Genomic DNA, 19,025 nt, shown 5'->3' on the forward strand with positions numbered 1-19,025 from the left:
ACACGCATATAATAATATGTATATATTGTAATGTATGTCGTCGGAGATTGATCAAGAGACGAAGAGTGTGAGAGAGGAAAACATATACACACGCACGCACTGCAATAGTTTCCGTTGTGCGGCGTGTACGTATACATAATGTATATATATATACATATTATTTAATGTATTCAACCGAGGCGGACGGGATTAATGCGGAAAACGTTTTCCTCCCTTTACGCCACGTTAGACAACAGACATCAGCGCGCTGCAGCATCCCGCCTGTCGCGCAACAACGCCGTGAGACGATGATGACGATATACGCGCGCAATAAGTTTCTTTCCCTCCCCGTATAGCCGCTTAGCTTCGGCATTCGCGCAACGACGCACGTGTGTATACAGGGTGCAGTCTATATATATATGATGGTCTGCTAGTTGATTTGTTCTTCGCGTATATATATATATATATATATACATGTAGATAGTTACCGTCCTCTGTGTCCGGCTGTCGAGCCTGATATTTATTCTGCAACTCTAAATTAATGACAATATTGCATAATATCCTTCATAAACCATCTTTAATCTTTATAAATGCGTATTAACTACATTATATATGCTGCACGATGAACCACAGAGATAATATTATGACAATTTTACATTAAAATTACACTTAAATATATATATATATATTATGTTGTGATATACTTTGTATATATATATATCAGACTTTGAAGAGACGTAAAAACAATAAAGTACGCATATTTAGATTATATATGTTTAATCGACACGCGAAACAATTATAATTGATTAGAAAAAATATAATTTATAGATTGGGTTAGGTACAAATAATACAACGTGAGACACCCTATACACGATGTATATGCATTACAATATAATATGACGTGTATGCTTTTCGGATAAGCTCTCGCGGCTGTGTATACGTAGTATATATTATACTACCTATCTCGTGCATCACGACGCGGCGACGGGGAAAGACGTAAAGCGATCGCGTATTTCATTTAATACATTATATATCATATTATATACCTACATATAGGCATAATATTAATATTAATAATAATAATAATAATAATAATATAAGACGCGAATTCGTCACACAACCTTATCCTATATATACATCTCAGTATCCTACCATCACTCGACTACAAACGCCATATATATATATATACCTATAATATAATATAAAGGGCTTTATCGTGTGTATATACGTGTATAATATATATTGTTCCATCCCGGAAATGCTGGAGTCTGTAGCGAAGTGAGAGGACGTGTATTATTATTTTATTTTATCGTCGTCCTCGTCCTCCACCCTCTCGCGTGCCACCCCGCCAAAGTCGAGTCGTCACTCCGAGTATAATAATATTATAATACGATGATTTACGGCCGCTTGCGTAGTTTAAGGAATTTAATGTCGTCAATTTGAGTTTGTGTGTACCTATATGTGTATTATATACTTATGCATAATATATGACACACAAACACATACACGGCACACATATTATACACGAAATAATATATTATTATCTTATACGATCGACGACAAAGACGTTATTGCCATTGTGTTTACTGTGTACAGGTAACACCGGGGCACGTGGAGATGCTGCAGCAAGGGTGCATATCGGAACTTGGAGAGATTTAAGAATGTGCATATTATATTATAATATAAACATTATAAAATATTATTATTGTCTTGTTACTATATGAATTTCGATAATATACCAATGTATTCTTTTATGTTGCGTAAACATTTTGTTGACTTATCAATCAATATAAATATAATATTAATAATATAGACTTTATATCAGGCTAACTATTATTTTGACCTAATAACCCATAATTATATGGATAAATTGTTAAAAATTAAAAAGTTTAAATTTCTATTGACTATAATTAAAATTTAAAAATATTATAATATAATACTCATCGCATGTATCTAGCCTATCAGTTTTTCAAGTAAAAAATTTGGTTTTATCTTTTTTAATTGTTTTTGAATTAATTTGTGTGAAATTATGTGTCATACATTTTTTTTAAAACATTATTACTTTAGTAACCTATTTCCAAGGAAAAATAAATGTTTTATTATTTTCTATTAAATAATTAAAACTACAATTAAAATATAATAATAACACTTTTATTCGCTATACGCGGAATATTACTTGTATATATTATAATTATGTCTTTGTTGTAACACATATTAACCATGATTAACTAACTTAAAGTTAGTTAATCATGATATAAACTATACAATATTGATATTTGAATTATTATCATCCATTTTTATGAAAGGTTTAAGAGTGGTTTATTTAGTGTGTTAAACTGTGTTTGTCATGTTTGTTTCAAACCAACAATAATACAAAAACAAGATACCGTATACTTATATAAAGCACGCACAATATTTAATTAAATGTGACGTGCCCATCGTAGGTACACCGTATTTCCTTAATTTTTATACCGAGAACTTTTTCCGACTACCGCTGCCGGTCGATCACGTCGGTTCATAATTGTTCATACGCAAAAGCGAACACTTCGTAACAATCGTAACAGTGGGTAATGCAGTAAAGGTATAAGCCACTGATTACTACTGATTGCTTATAGTGGAACATAAAAAATGCTTTTAATGGTAATAAAACAACAATGTCAGCTCGTTAGTCTGTTCGTGAATCATAGGAATAATATTCTACGGAGATATTGAATGGACGTTAGACGGCAATTACCTGTTGAGTTTCGCGTCCAAAGTGTAAAATGTTATTGTTTCAATCCGCGGCGGCGCTTCGATTGGGTACAAAATACGGTAGGGCATTATATACTTTTATACGCCTACTGCATTACTAATTATAATATAGATCAAACGTGTACGTCCGTTTTATCTTATATTATTACAACAGTAGTATGCCCGTGATGTAATGATAAATATACAATATGATTTTTGATTGTTTTGTTCTATCATGATGCGTTTCAGTGATAATCTCGATGTAATTCAAATTTCACCGGAAATCTGAACCGTTGTCAGTAGTTGCCATCGTGTTCAATATTTGGGTCGCGCCGTTGTGTTATCGTCGTGGTCATGGAACAGAAAGACGACGAATACCGCCCGACAATCGTATAATAAATGTATTGAATCGCGATTCGTGCAGTGCTACGGAGTACGGTCACCGAACCGTCGCTGTCCTGTTCAGTAAAACATCTGTTCCTTTAACCTCTCACCCATTTTCGTTTTAAAAATACTATCGAGTGATCAACCATCTCTTTCGGCCAGGACAGTTGAGGAGAAAAATTCTCTCCGACCGTAAACCCTTTGAGAGAATTCTTTTTCGACCTCATCTCCCATCGACGACCGTTCGCCATGGCTCACAGGATATTTCACAAGATCGTAAGTATATGGTTTTTGACGAAAAACGGATTCTTTGTCGTTTTCTATTGCCGCCGCAGTGGTATATGTGTATATTTTCGTCCTCTACTCGAAATTAAATGCGTTGATTTGTTGACAGAACAACGTTACCCAGTACCTAGCTCGTTCCTACGGCGTTGAAGCTCGTAAAGTGACTTTGATCCCCGGCGATGGAATTGGTCCAGAAATTTCGGCCGCTGTTCAGAAGATTTTCGAAGCCGCTAAAGTAAGTGATTATATCTCACTTAAAATGAGGAATTTAAGAATTAGTCAGATCTTGTAGGTATTCAGTGAGACTCATAAAAAATATTGTTTATACTTGTTTGCCACTGGTCGAACAAAGTTTTAAAAGTTATTTTGGGATTTTATTTTTTACTTCTTTTACTAGAGTGAATTTATTGAACGTGGCCAAATTGACTTTAATAGCAAATTAACAGTCTGTATTTGTATGGTATGACTAATTTGGTAGTCAACAATAAACTGAATGTTTAAAAGTTTTTTTTAATGAATGAATTTTAAGATTCTCACTAGACTTGTAATTCAAAACAAATCTTTTAGTTTTTCAATTTTTTTAGTTGAAAAAAACCTATTGATTGTAATTAAAATAAAAACAAGATATTTGTATTTTTAGACTCCAATCGAATGGGATGTAGTTGATGTTACTCCTGTAAGAGCACCAGATGGTACAATGAAAATACCATCTAAAGCTATTGAATCGGTAAACACTAATAAAATTGGATTAAAAGGGCCTCTTATGACACCAGTTGGAAAAGGTCATCGATCATTGAACTTGGCGCTTAGAAAGTAATTATAATGTTACTTACTAATTATATAAACAGTGTATATAGATATATTTTTAATATTTCTGTTGATCTCAGATTACAACTTGTGCTTATTATTTTTCTAGAGAATTCAATTTATACGCCAATGTAAGGCCATGTCGCTCACTTGAGGGATATCCTACATTATATGAAAATGTAGATGTAGTAACAATTCGAGAAAATACTGAAGGTGAATATTCAGGAATTGAACACGAAATTGTTGAAGGAGTAGTACAATCCATCAAATTGATCACAGAAGAAGCTTCAACTAGGGTAGCTGAATTTGCTTTTAAATATGCTGTTGAAAATAAACGATCCAAGGTCACTGCTGTACATAAGGCTAACATTATGTATGATAAACTAAACATTTTTTTTTTTTAAATTTTGTATAGTTTTATAATTAATATGTTTTAAAATGTTATATGTTATAGGAGAATGTCTGATGGTTTGTTCTTGAGGTGCTGCCGTATGGCAGCTTCAAAGTACCCACAAATCAAATTTGAAGAAAAATACTTAGATACAGTATGTTTAACCATGGTTCAAGATCCAAGTCATTATGATGTCTTGGTAATGCCTAATTTGTATGGTGATATATTGTCAGATATGTGTGCTGGTTTGGTTGGTGGCTTAGGTCTGACACCCAGTGGAAACATTGGTAGCAATGGTGCTTTGTTTGAATCTGTAAGTAATATTTTATTTATTAGTTTATTTCTTTAATTTAACTAAGTTGTCAATTTATAAACAAATCAAATTTGTTTAGGTTCATGGAACCGCTCCGGACATAGCTGGCAAAGATTTGGCCAATCCTACTGCTCTTCTGCTATCAGCTGTAATGATGTTGCGCCACATGGAACTCAACAGCCAAGCTGACATTATTCAAAAAGCTTGTTTTGATACAATCAAAGAAGGCAAATACAGAACTGGAGATTTAGGCGGAAAAGCGAAGTGCTCAGAATTTACAGATGAAATTTGCCGTAAAGTTGAAGAGTCTTCTTAACTTCATGTTAAGAAATAATTGTTGGTCCATCAATTTTAATTATTTGTATTTGTGTATATTTATCTTGTGAAAAAACTAGGCCACACAGATTAGCAATAACCCTCTCGAGTTTTTCGTGTTTGTTCCTTTCTATTTAAATATAAAAGTAATATTTTATCCAGTAATTGTATAATTTAACTAGGATTTTTTATGAAAATGATGGTTTTTACTAGTACCGAGTCATTATTTCTGTGATAAATATTTAGAAGGAAAACCATTCGTCAATTTTTAACTGTCATTTTCCATTAATTCATTTATCACATAATTCATTTGTTGATTAATTACTATATATCATTTATTAATTATTTTATAATTTTCAAGATCAAAAATATCTATCACCCATGACTTGATGTACTAATAACAATAAATCATTTGCTTTACAATTTAATCATTGTCGTTATTATTATTTATTTATTTATTATTGATAGAAAAATTGTTGCGATATTCATCATATTATTTTATGTACTTACTGATAGCTCTGTTAATCATTAAATCAAATATAGTTTACAAATAATTGACAAAATACAAGTGCTCAGTAAACATTGCAATAATTATAAATGTGCATAATGAATTAATGATTGTTCTTTGTTAATGAGAGTATGAAAGTATTAGACACACGTGCCTAGTCACTAGCCGGTATTATTAAATATTATATAATAAAATATAATTTTGTTATTTTACTGAAATCAACTGTGGCTCATTTTAATTATTATACCCTCATAGTCAATCTCCATACTAATACAATTGGCATTAAAATTGTACAAATATTAAATTATTTATTAATTGTACGCTCAACGAGTGTAATGTCAATAACAGATTTGTGGTCATCTCTACGATTATTTTAAAATAATTGATGTTATATGATTTTAACTCACTGTTGTGTGTAATGTGCATCATGGACAATCAAATACCAGCCGTTAATGGTTTTCTCCAGTAGCTGTATATTCTGTTATCTTTGACATTTTAACTTGGAAATAGCATTTTATTCAATAATTGAAAATGAATAACAAAATATGATATTGTGTACATTTATTTCTATAAGCAATTACAATTATTACTTAATAATATGCTAAAATGTACCATTGTTTTATTAAGTGATGACAAAAATAAAAATGTTTGGGAAGAAAATATAAAAGTAGTTGTAGTATAAATGTTGCTAACATTGACAATATTTTAATCATTATTTTGCTACAAACATTCAGTTCAAATTAATACATTGGATTGTTACAATTTGATAAGATTAAAAAATAATAATAAATAACTAGTAACAATAAACAGCACATAAATTAGAAATTATAACATGCCAGGTTAGAGTATTGGAACATTTAGTATTGTGGGCAGACATCAATTAATAATTATAATAATTAATAACCTTATACTACACAACAACATTGAAAAATTATAATAATACATGATTCAAAAATATATAAAAATATATATCGGTGTTATTTAATATTTTTATAAATTTACCAAAATATAAATATAGTTATTTGGAAATAATTTATTAAAATCCAATTAATTTTCAAACATCAAATCTTATCTCGTCAATCATTAATTTGGTTTAATCATTAGTTGGTTTAATCACTTGTATCCCCTATTGCAATATAACTCTCGTGGGCATCAATAGGACGAGGAGATTCGCATACTAAACTTTGAACTATCCATAAAGTTGATAGTTTGGGAATTCTTTGATTCATGATTGCGCTCGGACAATGGTCGTCGGTTACAATTACAGTCATGTGGCGTATTAATGGTAGACTTACCGCTCCTAGTAAACAAACATATTTACATGACTTGTTCAATCAGTAATATTTTTTATATCAATAAATAAAATTGTGTTGAAGACCAATCACTCGGTAGTTAAAATAATCCAGTTTACATACCTTTTTTACTGATAGTGTATACAATGGCACCAGAAAATTTTAACAAACTGGAAAAAAAGCTATTCTTAGGTTCATCTGATAAAGCTACATATACAACATAATCAGAAAATATATTCGAGTGTACAGTTTGAGGTGAACGGAAAATAACTTCTTTCTTTTCCACAGACCAACCATTAGGTATAGGTTTGACATCATTCTTTATTATAAACTCGGGAAATGACATTTTCTAGAATAAATAAAAAATTTCACAATCTGAAATATAATTAGATACTAAACTATATGAAAGAGTTAAGAGGACGTCTCATCTGCATGTGTTGTCTCCGTCTTACACACGTACTACATAGTAAATTTTTGTTCACCAATTTTAATAGTGTGATTTTAGTTTTAATATTACAGTAAATTGATCTATTATCAAACTTTTAGGTAAAAACATTATCTGTATTCTATCGTTGGTTTTTTATAATATTTTAATTTTTAATCGAATTATAAGTATGAAAAATATATAATATTTGAAAATGCTCATAATTCACTTAAAAATTAAAATATCATAAAAAACTAATGAGACAACACAGATAATGTTCTTACTTAAAAATTTGATAGTAGGTCAATTCACTCTAATATTAAAACTAAAAGCATATTATTGAAGCTGGTGAATGAAAATTTACTGTCGTAAGTATGTAAGACAGAGACAACACATGCAGATGCGATGTCCTCTTAACAATATATAATATTATATATTCTACAATTAAGTATTAGGTTATGGTAATTATATGGTTCTTGTATTATTTATTTAAAATTAGTACTTAAATGTTAGATTATTAATTTGGTGTCTAACACTCATAAACATTTAATTTATCACAATAATATGATGTTTCATTTTATATTTTATTTTTTTGTAACACAATAACCTCCGTGATGTAGTTAATTAGACTTCTAAATTATTGAATTAAATACATTTTTTTAGTAATATAATTGATATTTTTAAGTATAAAGGAAAAGATGGAGAATTAATGGTACCTAATTGAAAAAATAAGATTTTTTAAACAATAATGTAACAAATTGTTAACAAGTTATGTTTTGTAGTATTCGATACATGAGATTCGTATAGTTATATAAAATTAGCCTAATAAATACATGACGTTGAGCTTTTACACAACACATAAAAATAAAAACTACTGAATAATCATGAGTAAAAATGTAAAGAGTTGACTTCATTATCGAGTGAATTTTGTTATAAAGATATATTTATAAAATTGATAGACTATAAATTAGTCAGTTAACGCCATAACTGTTAACCGAGATACTCTACATTAGGTTATTGTGTATACTAAAATATGAACTAAAAATTGCCTAAATAATGCTATCAAATACTTTTTTGGGGTAGAGTAATTTAAGATAACGAAATCATTTTATTATTATTCTCAATAGTTATGAGTAGAGCATTAAATTATATGTTTTCCTTCAATTATACTTTATTTAAGTATAAAAAAATTAACCAACTAAATATCTTAAAACAGTATATATATATATATATATATTGTCATAACTTACTTGAGAAATAGCATGTTCAATACATCTATGATGGTAAGCAGGTATACCAAGACTCAAACCCAATAAAAAATTACAAGTTTGTGAAGGAGTATCAGTAATAATGTATGAACATTTATAACATGACTTTGGTAACACATTCAAATACCTATGTACAGCACCACCATGCTTATATATCAAAGATTCTAGATACTTTTTATGATTTTATCTGGTTTGAAATAATGTGAATCTAAAAATAAAATCAAGTCTTTAGTAAAATAATTGAAAATACATTATAAAATTAATGTATTATTTTAATTTTCTACTTACGTTGGTTGATTTCATGATCAGTGCCTTGATCACTGTCATTGGCCATTGGTATCCGTTTATACTTAGAATAAGAGATAATAAAATGTAAGTTCTCAAATAACTTTATGGATTTATTAGGAGGAGATACAACTGTACGGCTAATTTTGTCAGGAGATGAATACTCGCTATCAATGTCAGAATTTTTTAATTGAGCCATGTTAACATTTGTTAAATCTTCTCTTGTGTGACTAAAAAAGAAAACCAATAATAATATTTCATTAAGATTTAATAAACAAGTATTTAGATAGTTTAAAATGTAGTTATTATATATATATATATATAAAAGGCAAGGAATTTAATTTTAAAAGTAATTTTTCTTTGCCTTTTAATAACAAAACATGTATTAATTAATTTAACGTATATTTAATGGGCATGTCGCATGTGCCCTTTAACAGAAATGTAAAGTATACAACAAAATTGCAATCAAAGATATATATTAATTTAAAAAAATGACAACAATTATGAAACTAAATTAAAAACTGGTAACAGCTAAGCTGAATAAAGTATTAACTTTAAAAAATTCTTACACATAGAATTATAAAAACCAAGTGCAGAGAATATTTTATTGGTTAATAGAAGACCTCCTGGAAAAGATGATTTTGTTCTGTTAACTTCCTTATAATAAGGAATATTAAATATTTAAAAAAGTCAAGATTGCATGTATACTGATACAGACTGAGTAATACGGAATCCTATCAAAACTAATACAGACAATGTCACTGTTAACATTATCAAAAATGAACATTATATTAGTTAAATTATATCTCAAAGAAAGACATTTAAAACCTAAAGATTCTTTTAAATAATTTATTGAGTCTTAAGAGAAGGAAAAATTTGATATAATAAGTACTTTTTTCATATGATGTTACGTAATAAACCTTAAATTTATTTTATATTTATACTTTTGTATAAGATAATAAATCTTGATAATTACCACAATTCGTATAGTAACATTGCATACTATTTGTATTTTGTATATTTTAGTAACCTTTAGAAAAATGTTGATCACTTAATTTATTTCACTTTATTTTAGGGATGTAAATATAATATGTTTATGTTAAAATAATTATACAGAAAATACTATATATTGCACAAAAAATATCTTACTCAAAGTCTGAATCTGAAGAAGCAGCTTGGAAGTTTCCTTCATCGTAATCATCTCCAGTAATTCCTGTGCTAGTACTAGGAATGTTTCTGGGATCAGGTACTTCAGGAAATAGACATTTTCGTTTTTTTCTATTGGAATCTGGACCATCTTGTTTAGTTTTCTTACGTTTACTAGATTCATTTTTTGTAGTTTTACTTTTTGTACTAGTTGATCGTGATAAGCGAAGTCTTTTTCCTTCAGATACATTAGCTAATATCATAAAAAAATAATTATTTTAAATTAGATGATAATTTAGAACTATTAATAAATAATAATTAATATGAATGCAATCACATACACATGCTAAGTCTATCATAATTTCTTAATACAACTTTGTCTTGTAAATTTCTTGCTTTTTCAACATCCAATACTAGTTTATCAAAAGAAACAACAACCACCTCTGAATTCAAGTCTACAGTAAATGTTTTTTCACTATTTGGTACACTGTAAACAACAATGTTTTATGTACCTTTATTATAATTATAAACACTATATTGTTTTATATAATAAACTATACATACTCATTAATAGTAACTATTTCACCAACTCTATACTCTTGGGAAACAGTATCAAATATTGCAACAAGAGTGCCAATTTTTAGAGCTGAACTATGTACAAGACAATCAGAATTTAATAATTTTATATAGTAATCGGATAAAAATTCTACTTTAAATTTTGGGGGTGCTATATCAATTATAACGGCTGGATAAAACATTTTATCTGCCATCCAGTAAGCAAATATTTTATCCCCTGTAAAAGAAAAATAATGAAATTAAAATTACCTGACAACTATATATATATAACAATTATATTTCACAAACCTATTTTAAATGTAATAGGATCATTTGTTGTATTTTCAGTAGAATCAATCGGCATATCACAACATTTAGGTTCCTCTATTTTAACATCCTTTTTCTCATTGAAAACATTTTCAGAGTTTTGTTTTGTTTTCTGATAAAAAAAAACCCAAAAACCAAATACAATGTTAAGAGTGCTTTGTATTAAAAAACTATAATAGTTAATGTATTAATTATTAAATTATCCGCGTATTATGTAATTATGAATTATTTTATTATAATATGGATAATATATTAAATAAGACACATACTTTTAAAATTGTTTTTGTACTACTATCATTATTCTGTTTGGGTCTTTTTTTTTGTTTTGACTTTCCAGTACTGTAAAATAAAAATAATTAAAAATTAAGATTTGAACTAATTTAAATTTTCTTACCGAGTTTTAGTTTGCGGTACACTCTGGAAGTCTTTATTATCCATACTACTAGCAATATAATTTTCTGTAACCCGTGGATAAACATGATCGCATTTGTGACAAGCCAAATTTTCTGGATAAGTATATACGTTTTTTGATAGTAAAATATTGCTATGTTTGGCTGAAATATATAATATACCAAGACAGTTATGAATAGGGCTGTGAATTTTTAGAAAAATGCATTTGTTAAATTTTTTTTTTTTTAATTATGAATAGTTAAGAATAAACAAAATGTATTACTTAATTTATGTTCAAACAGTTTGAAGCAAATTTTAGATTTTCTATCAAATAACAAATCGTTATTATAAAACTTTTAAAATTATTTTTGTTGCTTTACGCGTAAAATAATACCTTTAAAATAAAACTTGTATTAATATGTTATTAATTGAAATTCTTTTTATTTATATGTTATTTATTGTACCTAATTAATCCATATATAAAATGTGCATTAATTAATCTATTACTTTATAATATATAAATATTGGTAAATTTAATAAATACTTTATCTAGGTACGATGGATTTATCATAAATTTTAAAACAAATTGTGATGCAGTTTAAATAAATTGAAAATTAAATTGTCATAACATAATCTCTATTGTTTAAATTAAGAAGAAAAAGTAACGGTTTAAATTAGTTATACTTACATTTTGATTGTTGTAAAAGTATTCCAGTTGATGAACCACTGCTAGATGATGACATAAATGAATCTCTTGGAGCTTTGGGCACTAAGAATGGTTCTTCAATTAAATGACTACAACTAAAAAAATAAATAATTAAATGTTAAAAATGTTTTAAAAATAAAAAATAATTTTGTATAAATGTTTAATAATCATTATTTTAATACAGTTCTTAAAGATTAAAATTTATAAAAATGTACAGTAATTAAAAACCATGATAAAAGATTTTCATTATTAAGAATAGTGTATTGTGTAAGCTACATATTCAGATAAATAAATAAAATTGATTAATAGTTACGTTGAATTTGATGAGCTAGAATGATCAGCTGCATAACCATTAAGAGAAGATACATCAGACTTTATATCAACTTTAATGTTTGAATCAATTTTTGATATCTAAAACATAAATATATAGATAATTTTTAATATTATACATATAATAAATATATAAAATATCTGGATAAATTGATTTTTAAATATATATTTTTTATTTATTACATAAAATCTAAACCCACAATTTTGAATAGTAAAATGGCAGAAAATTAGAATTTAAAAACCCAACATATACCAACTCAAAAGCTAATCAATAATTTTAAAACAATACTTGAATATTACTTAAGACATTGATGGGTCATAATTGACTGGATATTTCTATCACACATAATATTTATATTATGATGGATGATTTTAATTAAAATAATAATAAAAAACAAAATCCAAGCCTTAATCATTGCACTCCAAACATCTATAAGTACTAAAATCTTTAACAGTTGTAATATTCTTAAGGGGCTAATATTTAAGGAGCAACATTTAAGCAATTTATAATCTCATCTTAGCCAATATAAATTCACTATACAAATTTTACAACAACTTATTAATTTGACAAAATTAAAGTTAGTTGACATTGTTTGATTCTGAAAAATATTTGAATTCAGCAGAAAAATGTCTGTAGATCGTATGAAACACTATGTTTTTAATTTTAATAATTATAATAATTTATATTTTTAAGTTCTTATTTACACTTCATTATAATTAAAGATTTAATTTTTACAAAGTATTCCTTACGATTTATAGACAATTTTCTGTTAAATTCAAACTTTTTTTCAGAATCAAAATCAGACATCTAAAACTACTTTAAATTTTGTCAAACATTAAGGTCTTTAAAGCTAAAATTGACAGCAATAGTGAGGCCCCTTAAGGGGGCCCTAATACCAATATTTATTTTCTCTGTCTATCTTCCACAGTTCCACATATAGGAACAAAGATTTTCCGTATTTCCACAGTTATTATAACTCTCTGGTTCAATTTAGGATAGGCACCTATTATTATTTTATAAAACAAAATATTTCCTGTGCATTAGCTGGATAGATTTTTAATATTTATATTTTGTTTTATAAATATAAGCATGTTTAATTAAAAATAATTTCAATTATTTTTAACCATTAATAATTAAAATAACTTATTCAAAAATATAAATATTAAAAATCTATCTGGTTAACACACATGAAATATACTTCTTTATAAAATATATAGTCTTTGCCCTAAATTAAACCAGAATATCTTTGTTCTTATATTATGTGGTAAATAGAGAAAAAAATGTTGGTGTTGTGGTTCCAAAGAACCGCTGTGTTGATCGTAATGTAGTACATAGGAATATAAATACATGTTGAAGTTATTTTAGAAATGTTTGTTAAATGGTTCATAAATGTAATTCATATACTTATGGTGTATTATAACTAAATATTACCTCTTATAGTGCAAGTACATTATAAATTATCGACTACACATTGTAATACAATACATTATAAAGCAATACTTTCAGTGAAAACATTTCCTGTATATACTATATTTAATAGAATACCTGTTGGCCATGTTACAATAATATTTTAAACATATAATACGAACATAAAATTAAGTGAAGATAAAAAATGTATAACATACCGCAAGTAGTTTTGAACTATTTGGTGTTATTCTACTTATAGCTGCAATACAAAATATGTAATCATATTCAGGATATAAATTGTCAATTGATTTTTCCTTATCTTCTGTAGGCTAAAAAAAATACCACAAATTTTAATTTTATCACAAAAAAAAAATACATACATTATATTAACAGGTACCAGTTTGATTTCTCTTTCAGGATTAATTATTGTAGAGCCTTCAGATGTTGAACCATGGACTTCTTTATGTGGACCATGTAGTACAATTTCAGAATTTGTTTGGAACAATGTAGGAGGAGTAATAGCATGAGTTTCCCATGATCCTGAAACATATAAAAGTTGAATAAATAATCAAACATTTCTCAAATGTTGGATGGGCAAAGTAAGTGATTTTGGTACAATTGATATTTACAGTACCTATCTAATATAACACGATAAGTAACTATTTATATATATTTTTAAAATTAAGCATTAACTAAATTGCTATAATTTCGTTAAATTGTTCTGAACTTAAGACATAATTGAATATGACATATATTTTATATTGAGTTATGTAATCACTTGTTGATTTACTTATATTTATATCTTTAAGGGAAGTATTTTAATTGCATGCGTTTAATATATTATAGGTATACAATGTATGTATACTAGAAGTTAATAGGGTAACAGAAGTATTAATCTAAATAAATAATTACTTTCACTGATGTCTGTAATGGAAGTTTGAGCAGTGATATACTGAGAGCTCGTGACTATCTTGTCTTTGGCGGACTGTTGTGTATTGGAATGGTTGATGTTGTTGAATTCACTGACCGACGACTGTTCGCAGTTCAATACAATTTCATTAGAGGTAAGACATACTGTCTCGTCGCTGGTTAGCGGCAAAGCCATATCATCGTCTGTTGGTTCCGTCTTGGCTGGCAACGAATGCTCGGTTTTGAGTTCAATCTTGTCATCCATGACCGTACGTTTATTTTAACCGTTTATCTTATTCGCCACAAAACAGGACTGGCCGTGAACCAGACGTTTACAGTGGAATGTACTATTGGATTGCGTTAGCCGAGTAAAACGTCCAAGCCGAACTTCACTGGATTTCTGACGGGAACGTAGAGCTAATGAAAATGAAACGATCATACGACATACTCGTGTATTCATATAATCACCCGTACACACCAGGAACGCCGCGAAATAATCATAATGGCCGATATTTGATACCTGAATTATATGGATTTTGGATAACCGATACGAATATGTGATCTGATAGTGCAGAGGTAGTCTTGTTAAGACAGCCATAATCATTAAACAAACATAAATACATAATTACTATAGTAGTAAGTGATGTTGTTGTGTTCCAATTCGCCGAATTACTACATCCGTGTCCTCGTGTTTACAACCCGAGAAGCGGTTTACGGTTATTACCATACGCTACCATTGAATTTTATCATCAACGCTGTGGTAACAGTTGATAAACAGCATGTTGTAGTCGTTTCACATGTTTGCCTAACCGGCCCGAACGGCAAACATAAACACGTGACTTTTTTTTTTTTTTAAATGACAGCGAGTTACTCAATTTTTGTTATACTATTGTTTTGAATCCAAATTCCTATGTCTTACAACAATAATAGAAACAGCTTTGGCCGCGGAGGCGGTGGCGGTGGCGGCGGAGGCGGTGGTTTTCGAGGCAGAGGTAATTCATGTAATATTGTTTAAAGTCCCCGTACAATATTTTTCGTGGATCGTGTGCTGTGCGATTCCATAATTATTAGCTTTAAACTTGAAATTGTCTTGAAAACCATTTCGATGACTATTAATATTTGTAAAAAAATTATTCTTATTTTCAGCTTAATTTTTGTTTTGAACTAAATATTTATCGAAGTATACCTATTTATTATTATTGAATTCTACATTTTTGTGTTGATCTTACTTAGTAATGACAATTAAATAAAATATATTTATATAATTCCAGGTGATGGAGGTGGCCGAGGAGGCGGTGGTGGTAATTTCCGCGGTGGCGGCGGAGGCCGTGGTGGAAGAGGTGGTTTCAATAGGTTTGCAGAACAAGGACCACCAGAAGAAGTATAAATTGTTTTTACTTTTTTTTTTATTAGTCAATTTCATAGACTCAAAAGATAATTTTTTTGAGTAAATATATCTTTCTTTATATTGTACTGGTTAAAATAATTTTACAACACCTTGGTATACACTTACAATAGATAGTGTATCAAATGTGTTACAGCTTGATAGGGGAAACCCAAAATATGGGCTACAAATGTATACTTGGTCTGTAAACAGTTCAAAGTACAACAGGTAGTATTGGAAATATTTGAGTAGTCGAAATAACATGGGGAAGTACCTATAACTTTAACATCAAAATTGGTTATATTTTATATGAATATATCTGAGGTAACCGTTGACATTAATTTGTTCATAGGTAACTTAAAAGATTTTAAATTTTAGAACATTTAACATTTCTCCAACAACTATTGTAGTAAATACTATAAACTCATGGAAAATATTATTAAATAGTTTTTGTAATAAAAAACTGTTTTTTTTTTAAAATGATAATGGTTGCTTAGTGCCAAGATTAACTATATTGGTTATAATACAAATCCCACTTTGTAGACATACACCTGTGCGCTTTTATTTAACTTTTGTATATTATGCTATAGAAATTAAACTAAAATTTATAATTCTGTTATTATGTCATACTTTATCAGACATAAATTCTTATTACAAATAATAGTCTTTTATGCTTTAAAAATCTTGGTTGCAATTGATATGTACCTTTTATAACTTCTAAATGTTTATCAAAGAATTCGACTACTAGCCATTCTGAACCAAAATATATCGTTAAATAATAAAAAAAAACTTTTTTGATACAAAATCAAACTTTAAAGTTGTATAAGACATTTAAATTTAAGATATTATACACCTATGTAGTATATTGTTGGGTATAATCATAAATAATCAGATAAAGTTTTAATGTATTTGATGATTTATTGATAATAAAAAGTTATGATTATTATTTCTTCTGTTTCTGTAGGTAATACCTTTGGGTTATTTTACTCATGCTTGTCAAGATGATATTATTTGCAAGGCTGAAATGGAAGATGTTCCATACTTTAATGCACCTATATATTTTGCTAATAAACAACAAATTGGAAAAATAGATGAAATATTTGGCACATACAGTGATTATTTTGTGTCCATTAAGTTAAACTCTGAAATCAAAGCAAAATCTTTCAAAGGAAATGACAAGGTAAATATAATTTTTTAGTTATTATTACGTACATTATATATTTTAAGTTAAAAAAATATTATAAATTGTTAATAAATTGTTTCATATTTTAGTTATACATTGATCCAGCAAAACTGTTACCATTGAAGAAATTTTTACCTCAACCCGGTGGCCAGAGAGGTAGAGGAGGTGGTGGTGGAAGAGGACGAGGAGGTCGTGGTGGTCGTGGAGGAGGTGGTTTTGGACGTGGTGGTGGCGGAGGAGGCCGTGGTGGTTTTGGTGGACGAGGCGGTGGTGGCCGTGGAGGTGGTGGCTTTGGACGTGGTGGTGGCGGAGGAGGACGAGGATTTGGCGGTGGCGGAGGACGAGGAGGAGGTGGACGTGGTTTCAAGAGATGAAAATAATGATAATAAAAATTGTAATTATAAAATAAACAAATATTTATGTTAATGTCATGTTCTCATAATATTTCTTTGACTACGAGATTACTAAATCTATTTGAATTTAAGACCAATTTTATTTCACATGTTATTTTATTTATCATGTTCTACACTGTATTAAACTTAAGCTTTATTAAAAAAAAAAAATTTTTATTATTTTATATTTTTAATTAATGATCATTAAATTGATAAATTTATACAATTCATGGTTCTGTATTAATTTATATATGATACTAAACTTAAAAGTTTATGTGATTCTTTAAATATTAGGTTACCTCAATGGCGTAGCATGTGCGTATGCTGTGTATGCACAGCATATTACACTTCACAAACTGAAAAAATATTTTTTTTTTATTAGTAATGCTATACTTTTATAAAAAATTTTTAATTGTACTATTTTAGCATTTCATATTATAATATTTTGTTGATTTTCTTTGAAGTTCATTAGGATTGATTAATCAGCAACATTCTAGCCTCGCCGTGCTATAGCTAGTTGGCTATCTAATGGCTAGTACCTACCATGTTATTATTTACGCAGTATGCGTGTTGATGATTGCATACAGTTGCAGACATTCAGTGACAGCTATTTATTTCTTATTGGTAATATTAATAAAAAAAACAGAATGCTCGCGGTCGTGTATGCAGGATCAGTATTGCATAAGTTAACTTCTATTGCATTATTCTGCCGGCTATATTAAACAATAATTGTAATATAACATTGTGTTACATAAATATATAAATACATAAAACAATTTATATTTGTAGTTAAATTTTAAAAATAGTTAGCCCCCATAATTTCATTAACTTACCATTTCAATGCATACGCTAAGCTGAAACTCGTGCTATGTCACTGGGCTACCTCTATCCTCGTAATATAAACTGATAAATAATGTTATGAACCCTGATTTTTAAGAATGAAACAAACCAAATAATTTATTCAATTTTTATCAAAATCGATACCATAATCAAATTTTAAAAACTTCTTAAAGCAATAAAATTAAGAAACAAAATAAATTTTACTTACTCTTTTTCATCAAATTTAATGTGTATTTTGGTAAAGTTGATTTGATTTTCAATTTAAACTTTTAGTTAATTAATTTAATTCCAATATTTGCAATTTTCAGTTCGTTTTTCAAACTAAATTTTTCTGGTTCAGTCTCGTTTTGACATAAAATAATTTGTACCACTACTGAGTTAAGAAAAAATAAACAACTTTTTTTAAAAGAATGAAATGATACAAAATTACTTAGTCTAGAATTGAAAATGTCAACAAAAATAAAATATTTGGGT

At 28.2% G+C, this 19,025-nt stretch overlaps 3 protein-coding genes across 3 annotated transcripts; 2 read left to right on the forward strand and 1 right to left on the reverse strand.

Annotated features, from left to right (window-relative positions):
* The first annotated feature begins 3,082 nt into the window (after positions 1 to 3,082).
* LOC113556116 (probable isocitrate dehydrogenase [NAD] subunit alpha, mitochondrial) lies at positions 3,083 to 5,632 on the forward strand. The gene is made up of 6 exons (XM_026960877.1): positions 3,083 to 3,369; positions 3,488 to 3,613; positions 4,019 to 4,191; positions 4,295 to 4,558; positions 4,640 to 4,889; positions 4,969 to 5,632. Exons 1-6 carry the CDS (start codon positions 3,343 to 3,345, stop codon positions 5,203 to 5,205), a joined length of 1,077 nt encoding a protein of 358 aa, XP_026816678.1. The 5' UTR covers positions 3,083 to 3,342; the 3' UTR covers positions 5,206 to 5,632.
* Positions 5,633 to 6,328: 696 nt separating this feature from the next.
* On the reverse strand, positions 6,329 to 15,402 carry LOC113548135. The gene is given in 16 exon segments (XM_026948835.1): positions 6,329 to 7,012; positions 7,128 to 7,353; positions 8,679 to 8,878; positions 8,881 to 8,904; positions 8,985 to 9,211; positions 10,131 to 10,380; positions 10,469 to 10,614; positions 10,692 to 10,920; positions 10,992 to 11,121; positions 11,279 to 11,348; positions 11,404 to 11,563; positions 12,088 to 12,200; positions 12,419 to 12,516; positions 14,062 to 14,172; positions 14,241 to 14,383; positions 14,756 to 15,402. Coding segments are annotated over 16 exon segments (2,580 nt in total). The 5' UTR covers positions 15,018 to 15,402; the 3' UTR covers positions 6,329 to 6,821.
* A 180-nt stretch (positions 15,403 to 15,582) lies between these two features.
* On the forward strand, positions 15,583 to 17,876 carry LOC113548136 (H/ACA ribonucleoprotein complex subunit 1). Its single transcript, XM_026948836.1, has 4 exons — positions 15,583 to 15,744; positions 16,024 to 16,133; positions 17,101 to 17,316; positions 17,409 to 17,876. The coding sequence occupies exons 1-4, from the start codon at positions 15,663 to 15,665 to the stop codon at positions 17,691 to 17,693; spliced, it is 693 nt and encodes a 230-aa protein (XP_026804637.1). The 5' UTR covers positions 15,583 to 15,662; the 3' UTR covers positions 17,694 to 17,876.
* Positions 17,877 to 19,025: the final 1,149 nt, after the last annotated feature.

This window comes from Rhopalosiphum maidis, chromosome 1, assembly GCF_003676215.2.
Source record: "Rhopalosiphum maidis isolate BTI-1 chromosome 1, ASM367621v3, whole genome shotgun sequence".
Taxonomy (NCBI): Eukaryota; Metazoa; Arthropoda; class Insecta; order Hemiptera; family Aphididae; genus Rhopalosiphum; species Rhopalosiphum maidis.